General features: G+C 43.8%; 1 protein-coding gene across 1 annotated transcript in view; it reads left to right on the top strand.

Annotated features, from left to right (window-relative positions):
• The window catches only part of LOC138265773 (vesicle-associated membrane protein 1-like), a 330,957-nt gene that overhangs the window by 140,365 nt on the left and 169,389 nt on the right, over positions 1-21,203 (top strand). Inside the window, exon 2 of the mRNA XM_069213794.1 lies at positions 18,188-18,305. Within this exon, the coding sequence (XP_069069895.1) occupies positions 18,188-18,305 (118 nt within the window). The remainder of the gene's footprint in view (positions 1-18,187; positions 18,306-21,203) is intronic.

The following is a 21,203-nucleotide window of genomic DNA, read 5'->3' as shown; positions in this document are numbered from 1 at the left end:
CAAAGACTCCACTTCTACATGCCCACCATGCACCCACACTCCTCCGACCTCACCCTTGCTGCTGTCCCACGCATCTGGAAGGCCACAGCCGGGTGAAGGTCCTTCTCCCAACACGCTGCCAACACCTGGAACTCCCTCCCTATCCACCTCAGAAGATCTCCCATGCTTTCACAATTCAGAAAGTACCTAAAAACTTGGCTCTTCACCTGATCCCCTCTGACTTTCACTTACTGCTCCCCCCCAAGCTCCTTGAGACCCTAACAGGTGAGTATCCACGCTTTAGAAGTATTTGACTGATTGAATATTACCCATAGTCTCCTCGTCGGAATGATTTATATGAAGTAGATCGCATTTTTTCTATTTTTTCTATTTTTCAATACAGGGTATTTGGTTGTAGGTAGATTATTTTTATTTTTATAATGATAAAACAGTTTGTGTACATTGATTTATTACATGCTGTTCAAGCTATGTTGAGGGAGTCTTTAAACCAAGCCAGATGGGATTTTGCGACTTGAGAGTTAAGTCCTAAAGGGATGTATTTAGTGCTCAGTTTCTGAGTCCAAAAAGGGGCAAGGCCCAAGAACATCAGAGGTGGCAAGCCCCTGTTATCACAACTGGGGTCCAGTAATCCCTTCTTGCCATGGGGTTCTTGAACCAGTTCCCTCAGAGTCTCTTCTGGCAGTCATACTTTCTTTATAGCGCACCATTTAAAACTGTTAGGAGTCTCCTTCTGAGTGACAGAGAAACATTCTAAATATATTGAAGTACTGGCACTTTGCATGCAGTTTTACACACAAATCAGTGGCATAACATAAGCCCACACATCCCTGAGGTGCGGGGGACTCTGAACTCCAGGGAGCCCCCTCATCAAAATTGGTAGGTGGTGGGCTGGGGAGGGAGGAGCCCTCTATGTTCTGTGCAGGTGGACCCCCTCAAGTTTCGTTACTCCATTTTGACACAAATGACAGTAGACTCCTGAGATGGTACATAAAATGAGCTCTGCAGTAGATGATTACTGAGTTCCGGGAGATGTTGACATACGAGAGATGCAAAAACTAATGACGAACGGTGTGATTATTGAGTAATTAAGGCACTCTTCACAGTTATGCCCTATCGGTTAAAGAAGAGAGGGTGCCATATTTACAAGGAGCTTGCGATAGCGCTGTGTCATTTTTTTGAGGCAACAGTTGCACATTCAGTGCTCCATATTACAAGGTGACGCATCTAGTAAAATGCATCACTTTTCTCTCCACTGCATCATTTTGTACCTGCGCGACAACTGGCTGCATCAGGGTAAGTTAACCATATGCAGGGAAGGCATTCCCTCTTAAAATCCCATGCAGAACTAATACATCCATATTTACAAGTTTTTGGCAAAGTGACACATTACTGGCAAATGTCCAAAATGCATTAAACTTCTGAAGCCTGCTTAACCCAGGTGTAAAAATGACGAAGTGGCTTTTCAATAGGAATCTGACCAGCTGAAGTCATTTAATACACTGGCATATGTCTATATTTCACTTCCCCTCTACTAGTGATGGGTCTACACATGTGGCAATCATGCTGTAGGACTCCTTGACCAAGCTAGGACCATGGCACATGTGACTTCATCATCCACTGCAGCAAGGCTATATGATGTTGTGTATTGTTTGCAAGGTACAGACCAGGATTCTCACTTCTATATGAAGGAAGAAGTCACCAAGTCCAAGTCTGCGTGCTCCAAAAGGGCAACAGGTAAGTACACACATAAGGTAGGTAAAACATGTATTTCCACTTCACATTCCAACATATATTTGTATTCACTTATATTACACTGTCACTCACTGTGTCATACATATGCAGGTCTCTACATACACGAGTACACTATGTCCACTGTACTGTGACACATAGACATATTACATGTTTAGCCTCTTATATCCAGGACTAAAAGTAAAGGCGTAGATGGTACTATTCCAACATTGTGCAGTCTTTTACATTGGTCCTAAAACATTAGGCTACTTGCATCATTTCAAACTGACGCAGCACCTCTAAATTTTGATGCCACGCTGCAGTTGCGTCAGTTTTGAGGCCAACTTCAGCGATGTGCCACTTTTTGGGCGGAGTCATTACGGCAAAGTTCCCACAGATGCATCAGAATTTCCGACGCACCTTGGGTTCTAGAGCCTTAGTCCCCATATTGTAAATATGGTACATCCATGGCGTCGTAACGGATTCCTGTGCATCATAAATTATTTTGACGCATTTCTGCCACAACGCAATGGTGCGTAATTACTTGTAAATATGGCCCAGTCTGTATAAATGGTGCCACACACGGAAGGCCCCTCATTTAAGAAACTACAGAGACAGCAAAAGATTGCATTGCCACAATTGTGATTGTTTTGCACATGTTATTCTGGTCTTCTCTAATACTGTACTCCTACAAGAAATGAATTTCTTTAGGAAGTGCTTAACTTGTGTTCGTGGTTGATATCACACTCATTTTTGGTGATCAGGACTAATTTAACAACATCAAAGTTTGACTCAGAGAAAGGGAGAGAAAATGAGACATAAGGGGGAAGAGAATGATAGAAAAACAGTGCTGGAGTTAAAAAGCTCGGGTGAAATGACCCTGTGGTTGTAAGAGAAAAGGCGACAGGAAGTGTAGGGCGGTGAAAAGGAAAAATGTGATGAAATCAAAATGTACAGCCTTAGTATAGGGTGACCACCCGTCCGTAAATTTCACTGACTGTCCGTAATTTCGCCCTACTGTCCGTTGTCCGTGATGAAAGCTTTTACGGACGGCATTTGTCCGTAATTTTAGCTTTCACCTAAAGGGCAACGGAGGCAGGGCGAAATTATGGGCAGAGGAGTTTCCCCAGCTGGGCTGGAAGGCAGGGGGTCTCCTGTGCTCTGAGGGAGGGAGGGGCAGACAGATAAGAATAGGCCTTCTTGCCAGGGGGTCTCCTTCCCTAAACACATGCAAATGTGTGCAACTGGTAAATCTGCAAATACAAAGGGGCTTGAAAACCTGCATTGACTTTACTAAAAGGAGTCACTTGAAGTTTTCTGGTGGCAAAGATATTTTTTTCAGAGAGGTATTGTAATGGTGTTCCAAGGTGAGCTGTGGAGTGTGTGGTTTTAATGGAGTGTTATAATTTTTTTTATCACTAGATATAAACTGTATATTATTCAAATCTGTATTTGAGAAGCACTTTTTATTTATTTAACCGAAATGTATTTGCGCATTTTGTAACAGCTTTTATTATGATGTAATTGTATTTTTCACAGTTCTTTCAGGTACCACGGTACCTCATAGTACTAACAAACATTGGCAAAGCCAATAGGTCTCATCTACGAAAGAGTTAATGGCTTTGCTAATGTGTTTTAGCCATTAGCCATGTTATACACCAGAGTAGCTGCTGTTCAGAACAGCTTAAAGCTAGTGGCATAGTGGTGTGGAGTGGAGTAGACTAGCATAGGAGCAGTGGCGTAGAGCCCAGTGGTGCAAAGTACAGTGCAGTGGGGTACAGTGCAGTTGTTTAGAGTTCATTATCGTAGAGTGCAGTGGTTTAGAGTGCAGTGGCATGGAGTGGCAATGGACAGAGTAGAGTGGCATAGAGTGCAGTGGAGTAGAATGGCATACAATAGAGTAGCAGAGAGAGCAGTAGTGTAGAGTGGTGCAGTGGCATAGATTGCAGAGTAGACTCACATTGCAGGGAGTGTTGGTGTAGTGTAGAGTGGTGCAGAGTAGGGCAAAGTGCTGTAGAGTGGAGTGATGCAGAGTAGAATGGCATAGAGTGCAGTGGCATAGAATGCAGTAGTACATAGAACATTGGTGTATAGTTTGGTGATGGAGAGTGCAACACTGCAGAGTAGAGTGTCAGTGCAGTGATGTAGAGTGGAGTAGAGTGGCACAGAGCAGTGGCGTAGAGTATAGTGGTACAGAGTAGAGGGCAGTGGCGTACAGTGCAGTTGTTTAGAGTGCATTGGCGCAGAGTGCAGTGGCATAGAGTGGCATGGGGTAGAGTTACATAGAGTGCAGTGGAGTAGAGTGGCATACAATAGAGTAGCAGAGAGCGCAGTAATGCAGAGTGGTGTCATAGAGTGCAGAGTAGACTCATGTGGCATAGAGTGTAGTGGTGTAGAGTGGTGCAGAGTAGAGTGGTGTAGAGTATAGTGCCTAGAGTGCAGTGGCATAGAGTAGAGTGGTGTAGAGTGCAGAGTTGCAGAGTAGAGTGTCAGTGCAGTGGTGTAGAGTGGTACAGAGAACAGTGGCATAGAGTACAGTGGTGCAGAGTAAAGGGCAGTGCAGTTGTTTAGAGTGCACTGGTGTAGAGTGCAGTAGCATAGAGTGGCATTGGGCAGAGTAGAGTGGCATAGAATGCAGTGGAATAGAGTATATTGGTGCAAAATGCAGTAGTACAGGGCAGAGTGGTGTAGAGTATAGTGGCGACCAGAGCAGTGTTGCAGAGATTCAGCTTGCAGTGGTGTAGAGTGCATTGAACTAGAGTGCAGTGGTCAGAGTGGTATAGAGTACAGTGGCGTAGAATAGATTGTTTCAGAGTAGAGTGCAGTTGCATAGAGTGGAGAGGTGCAGGGTAGAGTGCAGTGGCATAGAATGCAGTGGCACAGAGTGCAGTGGCATAAAGTAGATTATTTCACAGTAGAGTGAGGTGGCTTAGAGTGGAGAAGTGCAGGTTAGAGTGGAGTTGCATAAAGTGGCATATAGTGTGATGGCATAGAGTAAAGTAGTGTAGAGTGCCGTGGCATAGAGTGCAGAGGTGCAGAGTAGATTAGAATGATGTACAGTGTATTGATGTAGAGTGCAGGGGCATAGAGTTGAGTGTTACAGAGTAAAGTGTATTAGCTTAGAGTGCAGTGGCGTACAGTGCAGCGTTGCAGAGTGGCAGAGAGTGGAGTTGTGCGGATTATATTGGTGTTACCTAGACTGGAGTGGTATGGTGTACAGACGAGCAGAGCACAGTGGTGTAGAGAGGCGCAAAGTGCGGTGGCTTAGAGTAGAGTAGTACAGAGTAGGGTAGAGAGGCATAGTGTGAAGTAGCATAGAGAGCAGTGACATAATGTAGAGTGGTTCCGAATGGAGAAGAGAACAGTGGCATGGAGTGGCATAAAGTGGAGTGATACAAAGTAGGGTGCAATTCTGATATATTCTGAAGTCTATTTAAATGTTGTCATGTGATAGAAAAAACTCTTTCCTAACCCCAGTATCCAGCAAGATTGTTGCATAAATCCTCTCACTTTGAAGTCAGAGAAAGGAAAGTAAACACTAAGGGCCATATGTACTAACACTTTTTCCCATAGACACAACATGGGTAAAAACGTTTGCTACATCTGGCCCTAAGTTCCCACCGAAGACAGAGCCTGACATTTGACTTTGTTCTTTGAATGCACAGCAAATATGATGAGATAAGAACAAGATTTACAGGCCTGTTTACAGAAAGGGATCACTCGGCAGGATACTGTAAATAAGGTTTTGGCAAGGGAAGGGACAAATTCAAGCTGCATGGCCTAAAACAAATAAAGCCAGCAAATTGAAAGCAACAAATTGTGAGTTACAAACAACAAGGCCAATGGCAAGCAACGGGCAGAAGGCATTCACAAGGAAGCACTATGAATTTACTTAAAGTGACAGCTGTGGGATACTTTGTGGGGAAAGTCCAGTATTTTAGACCATATCTTGCAGAGGTTTTGCTACATCAATCACCCAGGTAGTATGACAAGAAGACCTGGAGTGGTTTCCATGTTGCAGGATAGGTCTGTACACCCATTCTATCAGTTTGCCACCATTTCCTATGGTACAGAGCTTCTGGCACACCTCTTGTCGGGTTAGTGCTAGGTAGCAGACATGAAATAGGGCATTTAATGATTATTTAAGGTGGTTGTAAGTAAGGAGTTGACCGGGGTGAAGATGGTAGTTTGCCACAAGGGTTTGGAAATTTAGTAGCTCACTGTTCAGAAACAAAGTCCCCAATTTTAAGACACCTGCAACATGCCACTGATAGAGTTGCTCTGAGCACAGCCATCCTGTGCGAGTGGGAAGGCTTAGCAAAGGTAGTGCAGGAGCATAGGGTTTCTTCGTGTCAGTGAGTTTACAGGTTCTGGCAAGGCAAGAGAAAGCCATGCATGATAACCCCGGAAGGTGATCCATAGAATGGTCAGTAGGAAACGATGAGCAGTGCATTAAGCCTTCCTTAAAAGTCTTTACTGGTAAACCCCATCTCATGCAGGGCGGTGGGCAGAAAGCCAGTGAGCCACCCATTGGACATCTGCAGCTGAATAAAAGCATTCTAAGTCCTGAAGATCTAATCCACCCGCAGTCACAGTTAGCTTTAGAGTTGAAAGAGCTCCCGATGGCGCCGCAGCGACCAGATCAGATGTGTGGCCTGTCTGAAGAAGGAATGAAGGACGAGCAGGGGAAGGTTTGCAAAATAATACTATCATTGGGGTAGCACACCATCTTCTCTAGTGCCACATGGCCTCTACAGAAAGCAGAAGAGAAGACCAAAAAGCAAACTGGGCTTGGAGGGACCGTTCGCTCTGCCGAGATTTTCATCCTGGAAATCAGTGTAAGAATGGTAGATATTAATCACTAGGTATCAAAAGGTAACTTGTTCCCAGTTCAATCTGAGATCTAATTGTGTATGAAGGCGAAAACAGTGCCATATGTTAATGAAACACTAATTAAAGTTTAATTTTTTTTAATTTTGTTTGTGCAATTTACATCCCAAATATTTTGAAGATTGTATGTGTACTTGACACTTAGGGATAACCCAGATCTCTAGTTTGGCTTTTGCTCAATTTCAAAACCATATAAAGACATGGACTAAGCGGGCAATTGCCTTGCACAACCTTGCAAGGGGTCTGGCCCCTGCTCACCCTTCACAAGCACTAACAGCGAACCATTGCACCAGAAGAGTTTGCCAAGGTGGATGTCGCGCCGCGCGGTGCGGCGCGAGCCGAGAGCTCGACTTCGGCCGGGCGTTCGGCTCGGGCCGCGCACCGCGTTATTAAGACGCGGCGCGCCCCCAGCCTCTCCTGCGCGTTTCGAGGCCCCAGATTTGCTTGGGGCCTCGTTCTTCCTTCTGCCTTTCACTGTCCCAGGGGTCTCTGAACCCTCTTACCTGTTTTTCTTCGTTTCTTTGTCCTTTCTTCTTTTTGCAGTCTGTTGTGTGCCTTTCTTTATGTCTTTTCCTCCTTCCCAGATTCCTGTGCTTTCCCAGCATTCCTTGTTCCCTATTCTCTATGGTTCCTCTACTATTCTGTTCTATATATTGTTTCCCTATCTAAGATGGTGTCCTTTTACTTCCTGTGGGTCACTTCCTGTTTGTTGGTATATAAGGGCTGTGTTTTTCCTCTTTCCTTGCGCTGCAACACTTTCTGCTCAGTTGGTGTCTTCGCTCCTGATTTCCTTGCCTTTTGGTTTTGGACTCAGCATTCTGTATTTTCTGATTTTTGCTCCTTTTGGATTCCTGTTTGTTGTTCTTGTTTTTCTCCAGGACTTTTCCTGTTTGGAGGTTTTTCCCCTTTGGAAGGGGTTTTTCCCTCTGGCGCTACTTTCTGAAGGGCACGGTCTGTTCTTGGTGTCTCCATTGCCTACAGCACCGTGGCTACCAGAAAGAGTCGCCCCTTTTTGGGCCAAAGCCGAACATTGAAGACTCACGCCACCAGATCTGCAAATTCCAGGCGCAAGCAGCACGTGAGTCGTGACAGATTGCAGCGCCTAACCATTCCGACGTCCTCAAACACCATGGATAATACAGTGGCGGCTGCTGCAGATCCGGAGCAATCTCTGTTAACCACGATTCAGCAACAAGCCCAGGAGTTGCAACAACTACGTAATGAAAATGCTGCGTTACGACAGGCTTTGGCCCTCCGCACCAGTGATGTTCCGACAATCTCTGCTTCTACCCCTTGTTTCTCTGGTGAACCAACCAAGCTTCGCGAGTTCTTGGATGCTTTAACGGTGTATTTCGCCTTCCGACCTACTCAATTCTCCCACGACAGGACCAAGGTGGGTTATCTTATCAGTGCCTTATCCGGCCCAGCCTTGGCCTGGGCAACCCCGATGGTGTCCTCCGACGACCCTGTATTGTCAGACTATTCCGCCTTTGTGAGTCGCTTCAAACAAATGTTTAGCCGTCCTGGATTGGAAGCCTCCGCTGAAGAAGCCTTGTGCGACATCCAACAAGGCTCCCAAGACGTCCTGCAATATATAACCCGTTTTCGTCAGCTGGCGGCAGAGACCACTTGGGTGGAACGTACTCTGGTAACATTATTTCGTAGAGGACTCAAAGAAGAAATAAAGGATGAACTAGTGCATTCTACCAGAGCGGAAGATCTTCGTGGCCTGATGGATCAAGCACTGTCCATCGAATATCGTCTTCAGGAACGGAGATCGGAAAAGAAAAGGAGTAGAGGGTTTACCCAACCAAGTAGCTCCCGTGCATACCTGCAGCGTTCCGAGGAACCTCGCACTCCTGCTAGAGACATCGAAGGGGAACCCATGCAGGTGGATACTACCCGAGGTCCGCTCTCTGCTAGTGAACGAGAAGACAGACGCAAGAGAGGGTTGTGCCTGTATTGTGGTTCTGCTGGTCACATACTCCGTACCTGTCCAGTACGTCCGTCCAGACCTTCGGGAAACGCCACCTCCCGTCCTCTGTAAGAAGGGAGGGGACGGGATCTACAGCTATACCTTCCATCAGCTCCTTTAATGACAATACAACTGCCTTGTTCATCTTTCCTGTCCTGTTACAACTTCCTGACGGTCGTCAAGAAAAGACTATGGCATTACTAGACTGTGGTGCTAGTGGTATATACATGGACAAGACATGGGCTGCTGCTAACCTAGTTCCTACTCAAGCAAAAGAAGTACCCGAACAGGTACACACTGTGGATGGATCTTTGATATCCTCTGGTCCTGTAGACACCACTACCCTGATGTTAAGTCTACAGGTGGGAAACCATCAAGAACACATCTCCTTCGATCTTATTACGTCCCCTAACCATACCATCATTCTTGGAATTCCGTGGCTCATTAGACATAACCCATATATAAATTGGGTTACCCGGACAGTCTCTTTGTCTTCGCAATTTTGTCACGAGAACTGTTTTACTTCCGACAAGTATTGGTCTCCGAAAAGATCCTTAGCTACTGAAGGTGCCACTGGTATGTCCATTAATACGGTCCAAGGGGTCCCAGACCACTATTTGGAGTTTCAGGATATTTTCCAAAAACCGTCAAAACCTGTGCTACCTCCACATCGAGAATATGATTGTGCAATTCCATTAGAACCCGGCACAATTGTTCCTTTTGGGAGGATGTACTCCCTCACGGAACCCGAAAGGGAAGTTCTAAAGGAGTATCTGGACGAAAATATACAGAGTGGTCTTATTGTTCCATCGTCGTCTCCGGCTGGGGCCCCTCTCTTTTTTGTGCCCAAGAAGACTAAGGATCTTCGTCCGTGCCTGGATTTTCGAGGTCTGAATAAAATCACCATTAAAGATCGTTATCCTTTGCCTCTCATCAGGGACATACTGGAAGCAATCAGAGGGGCCCAACGTTTTACTAAATTGGATTTACGAGGAGCCTACCACCTTTTACGCATAAGAGAAGGCGACGAATGGAAGACAGCATTCAGGACCCCATTTGGCCATTTTGAATATAGGGTTATGCCGTTTGGTCTTACTAACGCCCCGGCAATCTTCCAGAGATTTATGGACTCAGTGTTTTCAGACCTACTTAATCAGACAGTCGTGATCTACCTAGATGACATTCTTATTTATTCTAGAAATCCTGAACTCCATACTTCCCATGTGAAACAAGTTCTTCAAAGACTTCGTGATCATCAACTATTTTGCAAACCAGAGAAATGTGAGTTCGACATAACGGAAGTCAAATATCTGGGCTATCATTTAAGTCCCACCGGCATAGCTATGGACCAAGAAAAGGTACAAGCTATCCTAGAGTGGCCTTCTCCTTCTACCATAAAAGAAACACAATGTTTCCTAGGTTTAGCAAACTTCTATCGACAATTCATTCTAGACTTTGCCAGTCAGACTAGCCACATAACTCACACCTTAAAGAAGGACAATTTAAAGAAGGGGTTTGTCTGGACTGAGGCTGCTGAAGCAGCCTTTCAAAGCTTAAAGAGAGCCTTCACCCAAGCCCCCATCTTAAGACATCCAGATACCACCAAGCAATTTATAGTAGTAACTGATGCTTCTGAGAGAGCCATCGGAGCTGTCTTACTCCAACGACAAGAGGATGATGGCCTTGAACATCCTGTTTTCTATTTGTCTCATATCCTTTCCACAGCTGAACAACATTATTCCGTACTTGAAAGGGAATTATTGGCTCTGAAAACAGCCTGCCTTGAGTGGAGGCAGTTTCTGATGGGTTCCAAGGAACCATTTGAGGTGAGGACAGACCACCGTAATTTACAATGTTTAAGAAATTTTGTATGCCAGAATAGTCGTCAGGCCCGCTGGGCCTTTTTCTTCAGTCAGTACGATTTTTATATTACATATATTCCAGGATCCCAAAACATTCTGGCTGATGCTCTGTCTCGCCGATATCCAGAGTGTTCTCCTTCCTCATCCCAGTATCTTCTAGAACCCAGTAAGATCATTGGAGTGGCTCAGTCTTTCCTGGAAGAAGTACAACAAGAATACGCCAACCTATCGGACCATGACATAGAAGAACTAAGACCATTATTGTACAAGAAACAAGGATATTTTTATTACCAAGACCTGATATTCCTCCCTACAAACAAGGTGCAAAAGAAAGCATTACAAATGTGCCATGATTCCCCTGTAGCTGGTCACAGAGGCATCAAAGCCACACAAGAATTACTTTCACGATTTTTTTGGTGGCCTACCTGGAAACTGGATGTGGAAAGATACGTTCAGGCCTGTCCCATATGTGCCCAAGTCAAAATACCTCACACCAGACCGGCAGGATTACTACAACCTTTGCCTGTTCCATCGGCCCCATGGCATACTATCTCTACTGATTTTATGTGTTCGCTCCCACCATCAGCAGGAAACCGGGTTATCATGGTCACAGTGGATTCTTTCACAAAGATGGCTCATTTCACTGGCCTAAAAAAGCTGCCTACTTCCCAAGAACTAGGTCAAATATTCATAGATCATGTCTTCCGTCTCCATGGACTTCCACATACCATAATCTCTGATAGAGGACCTCAGTACATCTCCCGATTTTGGAAGCATTTTTGTAAAACACTGAATATGAATAGAGCCCTGTCTTCAGGGTTCCATCCTCAGACCAACGGACAGACTGAGCGTCTGAACCAAGGACTAGAGCAATATCTTCGATGCTTTTGCAATTCTACCCAAAGTAACTGGAGCACTTACCTCTCTTTAGCTGAATTTTCCTACAATAACTCAGTCCATAGTGCCTCCAAGGTCACTCCCTTTTTCTGTTCCTATGGTTTTCATCCTACCTCTTTCCCTACTTCTCCACAATCCAACTCTCCTCTACCTGCTATTAACTATTTCTCCAAACGCCTTCTCCAACTCCATAAACTAATTCGATCTAATTTGTTACATACCAAGAGGTATATGAAGAAGGCTGCAGACAAGAGACGTACAACCAATCCAAATTATCATCTGCAAGATAAAGTCTGGCTCTCCTCCAAATTCTTGCCCTCACGTCTCTCTCAAAACAAGTTCACACCTCGTTACTATGGGCCTTTCCGTATTCTCCAGTTGGTCAATCCTGTCACTGTCCGTCTTCACTTACCCCATACATGGAAGATCCATCCGGTTTTTCATGTTTCTCAGCTTAAACCTTATGTGCCTGATCCTTACTCACGTCAGTTTCCTTGTCCACCTCCTGTCCTTGTGAATGATGCTCCTGAATATGAAGTGCAGGAAATCTGTGACTCTCGTCTTTTTCATAAACGACTTCAGTATCTGATTCATTGGAAGGGTTATCCTCTCAGTGAATGTTCATGGGAAGATGCCTCTTCCGTTCACGCTCCTCTCCTGACTCAACGCTTTCACTGTTTATTCCCTCTTAAACCTGGGCCTTCGGGAGGGGGACCTACTGTCGCGCCGCGCGGTGCGGCGCGAGCCGAGAGCTCGACTTCGGCCGGGCGTTCGGCTCGGGCCGCGCACCGCGTTATTAAGACGCGGCGCGCCCCCAGCCTCTCCTGCGCGTTTCGAGGCCCCAGATTTGCTTGGGGCCTCGTTCTTCCTTCTGCCTTTCACTGTCCCAGGGGTCTCTGAACCCTCTTACCTGTTTTTCTTCGTTTCTTTGTCCTTTCTTCTTTTTGCAGTCTGTTGTGTGCCTTTCTTTATGTCTTTTCCTCCTTCCCAGATTCCTGTGCTTTCCCAGCATTCCTTGTTCCCTATTCTCTATGGTTCCTCTACTATTCTGTTCTATATATTGTTTCCCTATCTAAGATGGTGTCCTTTTACTTCCTGTGGGTCACTTCCTGTTTGTTGGTATATAAGGGCTGTGTTTTTCCTCTTTCCTTGCGCTGCAACACTTTCTGCTCAGTTGGTGTCTTCGCTCCTGATTTCCTTGCCTTTTGGTTTTGGACTCAGCATTCTGTATTTTCTGATTTTTGCTCCTTTTGGATTCCTGTTTGTTGTTCTTGTTTTTCTCCAGGACTTTTCCTGTTTGGAGGTTTTTCCCCTTTGGAAGGGGTTTTTCCCTCTGGCGCTACTTTCTGAAGGGCACGGTCTGTTCTTGGTGTCTCCATTGCCTACAGCACCGTGGCTACCAGAAAGAGTCGCCCCTTTTTGGGCCAAAGCCGAACATTGAAGACTCACGCCACCAGATCTGCAAATTCCAGGCGCAAGCAGCACGTGAGTCGTGACAGTGGATGGGTGTTGATTATTCAACCACTTGACAGTGCCCCTTCTGTTTCGCTCCTGTGTGCAGATAACTTCCCAGGTACCCAATACCTTCAAATAGTCTTGGTGGACCCATCTTGTCTGATTTTAGGAATTGTCCCACCTTGTTCTTCTCTTCTTTATTTATCCAGTTGTTAGCAACAACCCTTTGAATTACTTGCCGTGGATCTCCCATTTGATCTCGATTTCATCCTACTCTTTTATTATCTTTGATTGGTAGTCCGGGCTCCCATTTCTGAGATAAATGTAGAGTCCCAAACATACACTCGAGTGCAGTGAGACTACAGACCAGTTATGGGTACATCACATCCTGTCATTAGGTGTGAGACTGTCACCCACACCATCTGCCCTGCCTCTTTAAAAAAAATAGGTTGAAAGTCCATGGGCGGTTGGGGTAAGCCAGATGTTTTTGTTCAATTTGTTTAAACTAGCATAAGGTTAATTACCTTAATGTTTCCCAAACTGTTTGCCAGGGGTTTTGAAATGTTCAGAAACATAATCAAAATGTTGCTGTTACTTTCTCTTCAGGAAAGATAGGGTAGATTTGGGTAGGGGTGATGGCCTTGCCGTGAAGGGCATTAATTTACTACTGAACAAGGACGTAATGTGACACCTGTCTGTAGCACACCAGAAGGCAATCACAAAAGGTCCACAGTGAATAAATAGTGCTATGTTGAAAAAGAGTACATAAATGCACTGACAACATAGTGAGGCATGGCCTCTCTTGCGTGTGTCTGTAAAACTGACGTTTGTTCTTGAATTTTTGTCCTGAATTTTGACCCTTTGTCCTGAATTTTTGTCCTGAATTTTGACCCTTTGTCCTGAATTTTTTACAGTCCTGTCCAGAATTTGCCTCAATGCCAGGTGGTCACCCTACCTTAGTACTCTACAAACCATGCATTTGGCAGTACCAATTGCTGGCTCCTAAAAAAAGTTTGACTCCTGCACTTATGTTTGTTACACATTAGCACTGTTTTAGGTACCTGTGTAGTGTGCCTTGATTAGTACATGGCGTGTGATACAATAAAACACCTGGGAAGAGTCACTGTATTGACACTGCAACAAACTTTCATTATGTGTCGGTGGTTTGTAGTACAAAGATACTTTCAGCAACTGTTCTCATTCCAAGGAGGTACAGAATGGTAACTGATTGTGTGCTCAGAAGGGCCTGGTGCAACTCAAGTCATTGCGCAACAGGCGAGGTGTCTCATTCCTATGAGCCACTGCAGTGGTAAGCTTTCATGTGCATGTGGGATTGTCTGGTGCATCTCATGTCATTGTGCACAAGACATCGTGCCTCATTCCAGGGAGACACAGCATTGGTAACTTGTTGTGTGCAAGTGGGAGTGTCTGGTGTGACTCAAGCCATCGTGCACTAAGCATTGTGCCTCATTTCACGGAGGCACTGCATTGGTGGCCTTTGGTGTATGAGCGGAATTGTCTGGTTTGACTCAAGTCATTGCGCACTAGACGTTGAACAGCATCCCAGAGAGGCCCTTCATTGAGCCCTTTGCATGTGCATTTGGAAGTATCTGGTATGACTCAGGGCATTACGCACCAACCTTGTGGCCATACCAGTAGGCCACAGAATTTGGTAAACTCTGTGTGCCACCTGGATGCCTGGGGCAATACAAGACTTTGCACCCCTCCTGTACTGGGAGGTGCAGGATTGATAACTATCTTTGAAGTAGTGTGTCTGGTTTGGCTGGATGCCACTGTGAACAACCAATCCCAAGGCGGCCCTCCCCTTGTGCTTTGCAGAACGAGGCCCTTGCCAGAAGTCCAGTGTGGAGACCCCTGAGTGAACTTCCAGAGTGGGGACCAAACCGCTATTTGCCGACTGTTGCCTTATCAGCTATTCCCTCTTTCTTCCCCTGCAACTTTGCCCCGGGATCCTGACTCAGTGTAAGCACCGGCTGTGAGTGGCTTAGCATCTGGGAAAAGGTTGATTCATTTCTAATTCTGAGGGGGCAGGAATTGGTTTAAGGGTGGAAGAAGGTTTGGGTCTAAGAGGGGTCTACAAACTAATTTACACCTCACATGCTGGCTGTCAGAGCACCGCATTAGGTTGCCGCAAGTGATTGTGTGGGAGTGGTGTATGCTAGCATGACTGATATCTGTAGCACAGCATAGTGATGCAGAGTGAGAGTGAATATGGTGTCTGGGGTTAATTTCACGGTGAAGCAGGATTGCGGTGCACGTTGCTTAAAAAAGCGGTTGGCATTGACGTTTACTGGTGACCTAGGCTGTGGAGCTATAGTTCTCTGTATGTATACATTGTTGTTATTGTTGGGAAGTGGGGTGAATCCTTGCCCAGATTTGCATAATGCTCATGTGATGTTAATTCATGGGTGTGTTGAATACAAATTTTATTTACATACACCATGTGTGAAGTCTTGTTTGTGACACTTAGTATACTTATTGTGTGGACATGCTGAGTCAGTGCTTTACACATTCCCTCTGTGATAAGCCTGAGTGCGCTGTGCCAAGTGACCCAAGGGTGACCTAGGGTATATACAGTGATTGTAATCACCCATCCCTGATGGGAGTGGTAGGTCCTGCCTCGCTAGGGCCTTACATCAGTCACCCAGAACATGGAGCCTCCAACAAATATTCACACAGAATCTCAGTGAATCCTGTTTGTTAATTAGATGCCATTAATAAACATGATGGACAAATGGTGCAACTCAGTTTATTTCAAATCTACATTTTTGGTTATCTAAATTTCTCCTGGACTATTCTCACTTCGCCTTCCAGTCTGGAAGTTGTGTTTGCAAAACCTTCAACAGCAATCAAATACAAGCATTGGAAAGACCAGTAGGTCTGGCTGCCACGCATTTGGCTTTGTCAGTGGTTGTTTTGCTTTGTTTTTGTAAAACCTTTCTTGGGGGGGGGGGTGGAGGAAGGTTCTCAATTTAAAAAGAAAGCTTGGCTAAAAGCAAATATATATCAATGTTCTCAAAAACCACTCATAGCCATAGTAGTGCATGGCAGTGAAGAGAACTACTTTGGGTGCATATCTGCTCCTTTGTGAAGGAGCAGAATGCTGTCATTCACAGTGATGTTAGCCAATGGCTGAAGTGGGCTGACCCATTGCCCTATGCTTAAGCTTTAGTTGAAGGAATGAAAATGTGAATGAAATTACAGACCAATGGCTGAAGAGAGCTATCCGAATTCTGGTATATGTAAGACTATATACTTAATATGTGTATACACAATTTTAATAAAATCAAAAGGTCTCAGCTAGCTCCCGACCTAAAAACATGAAAGATGTTTGTGCACAAAGAATGTCAGTAAGAATTTTGGTCATGGGTTGTGTAAAAATCTGACATACAGTACAACCTGTGGAAATAGCTTCTAGCGGAATTGAGCTTAGGCTGAAAATTGATCCTTTGCTTTGAAGTTTGAAGATAGGAATGAAACACTGTTTCACATCACCTATACTGTTTTAATTGTGGAGCATAGATTATTTTGAACTGATTGTACAGCTATTTGGACATTCAGTTTTGGAAAGAAGAAGGGTTATATTGTTCAAGGGTCCCTAAAGGCCAGCTAATTTGTGGAGTTGTGACGTTTATTGATATTGTTTCGTCAGTTGACGTAAGCAAGCTGATTCAAAGCACCATGGCCGCCATGAGCACAAAGGAGGGACCCAAAAAGAAAAAAGAAGTGTGCTCGCAGTCAAACGTATTGGCAATCTTGCAAATACCCATGCAACAGTGGTAGTCTGCAAGGTGGTAACAAAACCACCCCAAGGAGGGACAAACGTAAAGCATTTACCAATGATGATGAAGGATTTTTTAAAGGAAAGCCCACGAATGAGTGAAAGTGATGGGCGTGCAGTGGGTGTGGCTAAAATCCCACAATATTTACAAGTCAAATCGCTTGCGCACTTGAACTAAAAAGAACTTTAGGAAACTGTAATACCCATGCCCAGGAGGGGCCTTTTATTACCATTTGTTTTAATCTCTGGCCTTGGTACAAGTTCACTCATAAGACCTTCACTATGAGTGGTCCTGTAACATCCCTGTTATTTTATTGCCACAGAATTACTGTTACTGGGGTCCCAGTAATTTCAAGAACATGGAAATAATTGGGATTACGAGATTTGGGGGTATAACATGTAAAAAGGACATGTTCGGCACCAATTCCTGCATGTTTTCATTCAAAGATTTTAACAGCAATCTCTGCTTGAATCGCACAAAATGTATAATTCCAGAATTCCTATCAACTTCTATTACAGACCAGTCATAATGATTAACAAATAGACTTTGTCATGTAATGTGAACTTTATTCTTCTCTAGTTAAATTGTTGACTCTGGACTTTTAATAATCAAGGAAAGGACTATGGGCCAGATGTATGAATCTGGCCCATTGCGATTCTGGCAAATTGCGATACTGGCCCCATTCGCAGCTATGGGCCTGTTGGCCCATAGCTGCGAATTTTTTGCATTTTGCAAATTGCGATTTCTGAAACAGAAATCGCAATTTGGGAAAAGCAAAGGGCCAGGGTGCTGGGGGCCTAAGGTCCGCACTCCTGCACCCCATTTTTTTTTTTGCACATGTAAAGTACACACATGCCAAAAGGGCTTGTGTGCTTTACATATCTAATATAAAAATGCAGTTGTACTGCATTTTTTAATTTTGCACTAGGTTACCACCTGGTTGCAGGTCATGGTATTTTGCAAGTGCAAAATACCATTCTGCGAAAAATCGCAATTTGCGATTTTTTGCAGAATTGCATTGCGACCTAGATTTTGCGAATCGCAAATTGCGATTTGCAAAATCCAGGTCGCAACGCAGAAAATCGCAATTTTTGCAATTTTCATTTTTTGGTCCGCGAATGCAGTTGATGCATTGCAGACCCCGATTTGCACTCGCAAACGGCCGATTTTGCTGTTTGCGAGTGCAAAATCAGATGATACATCTGGCCCTATGTGTTTACTGTTTGTGTTTGTAAATGAATTAAAATTAATTTAAAAATGACTTGAAATGGATTTTCTTTAAAACTGTCCTTCTATTAATTTGTTTTTAAAATGTTCTGCAGGCTTTCTGGTATCTGAAAGTAGTTTAGAATGGCGTATTTCGTATGACTCCATTTGCATTCTGTAATTTTTTTAACCATACAGAAAAGTTGAACAGCTCGTAGTACTTGCGCAATTGTTTGTGGTTCCAACAAAGGTATTACAAAACTGCAGCCCAACAAAAATCATGATTCAAAGGGTAGCATGACGTTAGTCAATGATTTTTGTCTTTAACCTAAAGATGGCCACAGTGATAACTTCCATTGATGCCTTTTCAGGTCTGCCCCAGCTCCCACACAGACTGCAGGAGGTGCTCCTGGAGCAGGGGCTCCGAACCAACCCCCGAACACGACCAGTAACAGGAGATTACAACAGACACAGGCACAAGTCAACGAGGTAAGTCAACGACACATCAGAGTGTCTGCTCTTTTGATGTGATGTTGAAACCTCCCATAAGTCATAGGGCAGATTCTGCAAATGTAAACCAACTCTGTTTGAAATTTGTAAGACGAAATAAAATAGTAGATACATAGGAAAATATAAATCCTCTGAGATTGCTTTCTTATGCTCTTCTTCGACTGTGAACTAGATATCCTTGCTACACGTGAACAAGGTTTTAGGCGTTTTCAATGTATTATTATGTTATAATGTTCCATACACTAGTATAACTGGTAAATAATATTGTTGAAGTCCATAGACCTAACCAATCTCCCCCTTCTAATGTTTAAACAAAATTATTTTTGATGCAACTGGTTTTATTACTTAGTGGTGGTATCACGGGAAGTAGTGTAACTTGTCCAAAGTTGTTGTGTATGCATTGTGTAAAATGTCCTTAACCACAAATATATTACAGGGCTTAAAATGATCAGCATTTTGTTCGTACTGGACGATAGCTTAAAAGTCTAAATATGTGCTATTTGATGGGGCACAAAATATTCCATTGACAAAACCTGAAGGGCATATTTTAAAAGAGTTCACAGAATGCAGTACAGCTCAGCAAGTGAAGTTGCTGTGCTGCAGTGTATCAATGGAAGAGAGCAGAACCTTACCATATCTTCAAAGTAATTGATCATTTCAGCTCTCTCCACGTGCTGGCACACTTGTGACTGTCTAGTACAAATGAGGCACTCATTTACCATAGTGCAAGGGTTCCTGTGTTAAGGTTGCTATAGTTTTTTTGATGGAAGGGATACCTTCCTACACAAAAACTGTCCTTTGAGGCTTTTTCCTTTGTGTGTGTGTGCTGCAGAAGTGAGCACACATGCAAAGAGGACATAACAAGAAGAAATAAAAATATTTCTCCTCATTACACCAGCCTCGGGCAGGTGCACAATTGTGGCACACACCCATGTCTACACATCTTTGTAGATGTGGAGTTGCCTTAAAATTCATGGGTGGATGGGAAAGTCCATGCACTACCCATGGAATGCTTTTCTAACACAAAGTATTGCACTGCCTTGTGTTGTATTTGCAACAAAAGAAATGCCAATAATCATTTGTATTGCTTTGTAAACACCACAAAGTATTGTGTGTCAAGTCTGCATTGATTAAGTGACATAAACGCAAATGCAAAATCTTAAAAAATCTGAGGCTGAATTTTAGCTGGCATTTGATAGGTGTAACTAGGTGCTGAGAAGTATTATCTTCTACAGCCCTTATAACCAGAACTTGGATTTCAGGGCACCCCTTTGAAACATTGTTTGCTAGGACCATAGGAAAAGAAATTGTAAGAGCATGGCGTACACTTACCACTCCTACTAGGGGCTATAAACAACTTTAGATCTACCAGCCAATATGCAAATATGTCAATTTCAAGCTACACTTAACATAGAATAGATCGCCTATTCACCCCACAGTGTATTTTGACACAGTTAAAGGATGTATATTGAGGCTCATGTCAATGATGCATATTTTATCAACATCAGAGGGATGACAGACTGAATGGATCTACACAGACTTTAACCCGTGACCATGGAGGTCAAGGATAGTTACCTGGCGTTGATGCTTTTGACCACTGAACCTGGAACATCCACCATAGGATTAGATGGTAGTACCCAATATTGGTAAACGAAACTCTAAACTACTCATACAGTAGAGGTGTGTACTGCTTCGTCTGTGCTGCAAAAATGGCATGACCAAAGTATGTCCTGATGGAGGCTAGTATTGAATGCAGTCTCTACGAAAGCCTTTTTGTGATTGCTTATGAATTTGGCCATGACAAAACGTCATTGTCTGCCTATGATTGATCTTGTACAGTTTTATATTCATTATCAACAAGCATTCACAAAGTCAATAGGTCTGACCTTAGCTAGCCTGCAGTGTGTTTTTATTAATTATTTGTGAAGACATGCCATAGGCCCAGCCTGCAGTATGTTTTTATGTATTTTTGTAAACAAATGAAATAGGCAATAAATGTTTAAAAGTAATGCCACAATTTAAACTGCCATGCCAAAATAAGTAATGAAAGCAGAAATGAAAGGTTTGGCACTAAAGTGGATTTCGTAGAAGGTACCTGAGCACATGGTCACAGTCTAAATGCAGTTACTTACAGCGTAGTAAGCCAGTGCCAAAGTGAGTTCATCCATTCCCCCATGCTGCATACAAAACCCACCGTGTATTTATATATTCATGTATTTGTGTGTGGGTTCATTTTTCTTTTGGTTTTTAAAAAGAGGAGAAATGTGTGAAAGCTAAAGCTTTCTCTAAGACAGACATAAAAACTAAAGTTGTTCATGTAAGTTTCGTTTTTCAAAGTTTGTGCAAATTGTTTATTGACTGCCAGTAGGAAGAGGATATTACCTGAAATTTTCATTCTCATTCAGACAGTCAAGTGGGGTTTGGAGATTAGAGAACATACACAAGCAATAGCAGAATGCGTGAGGGTATTGTGGTCATGGTTGATTCTGTGCCCAGTAGTCACGTAGCTTGGCCTGAACCAATGCTGTGTGCAGGGAGTGGGCAAAGACCATATTCTGGGCCTCTTTTAGAATTTGGCAAATGTCACAAACATGACAGATATCCTGCCCGCTGTATTACAAGTGCCATATAATATAATATTGCACACAGGATATCAGTCATATTTATGATGGAGTATTCTATCAGCCAAGTTCTAAATCAGAGCCTCTATGAGCATTACTACTCAGGCATGTTTACATGTCATGTACTTTGGGTTCCGTGCACATGGGAAATGAATTCAGAGCCTTGGGATGCACTCTCAATATTAATGACTGGTACTTAGTACAGTGCATTGCCCAGTAGTTATGGTTTGTGCCTGATATTATGAGGAAAGGACAC

The sequence above is a fragment of the Pleurodeles waltl genome, chromosome 11, assembly GCF_031143425.1.
Source record: "Pleurodeles waltl isolate 20211129_DDA chromosome 11, aPleWal1.hap1.20221129, whole genome shotgun sequence".
NCBI classification, from domain to species: domain Eukaryota; kingdom Metazoa; phylum Chordata; class Amphibia; order Caudata; family Salamandridae; genus Pleurodeles; species Pleurodeles waltl.
The sequence above is the reverse complement of the archived record's forward strand: the minus strand, read 5'-3'. Positions and strand labels throughout refer to the sequence as shown.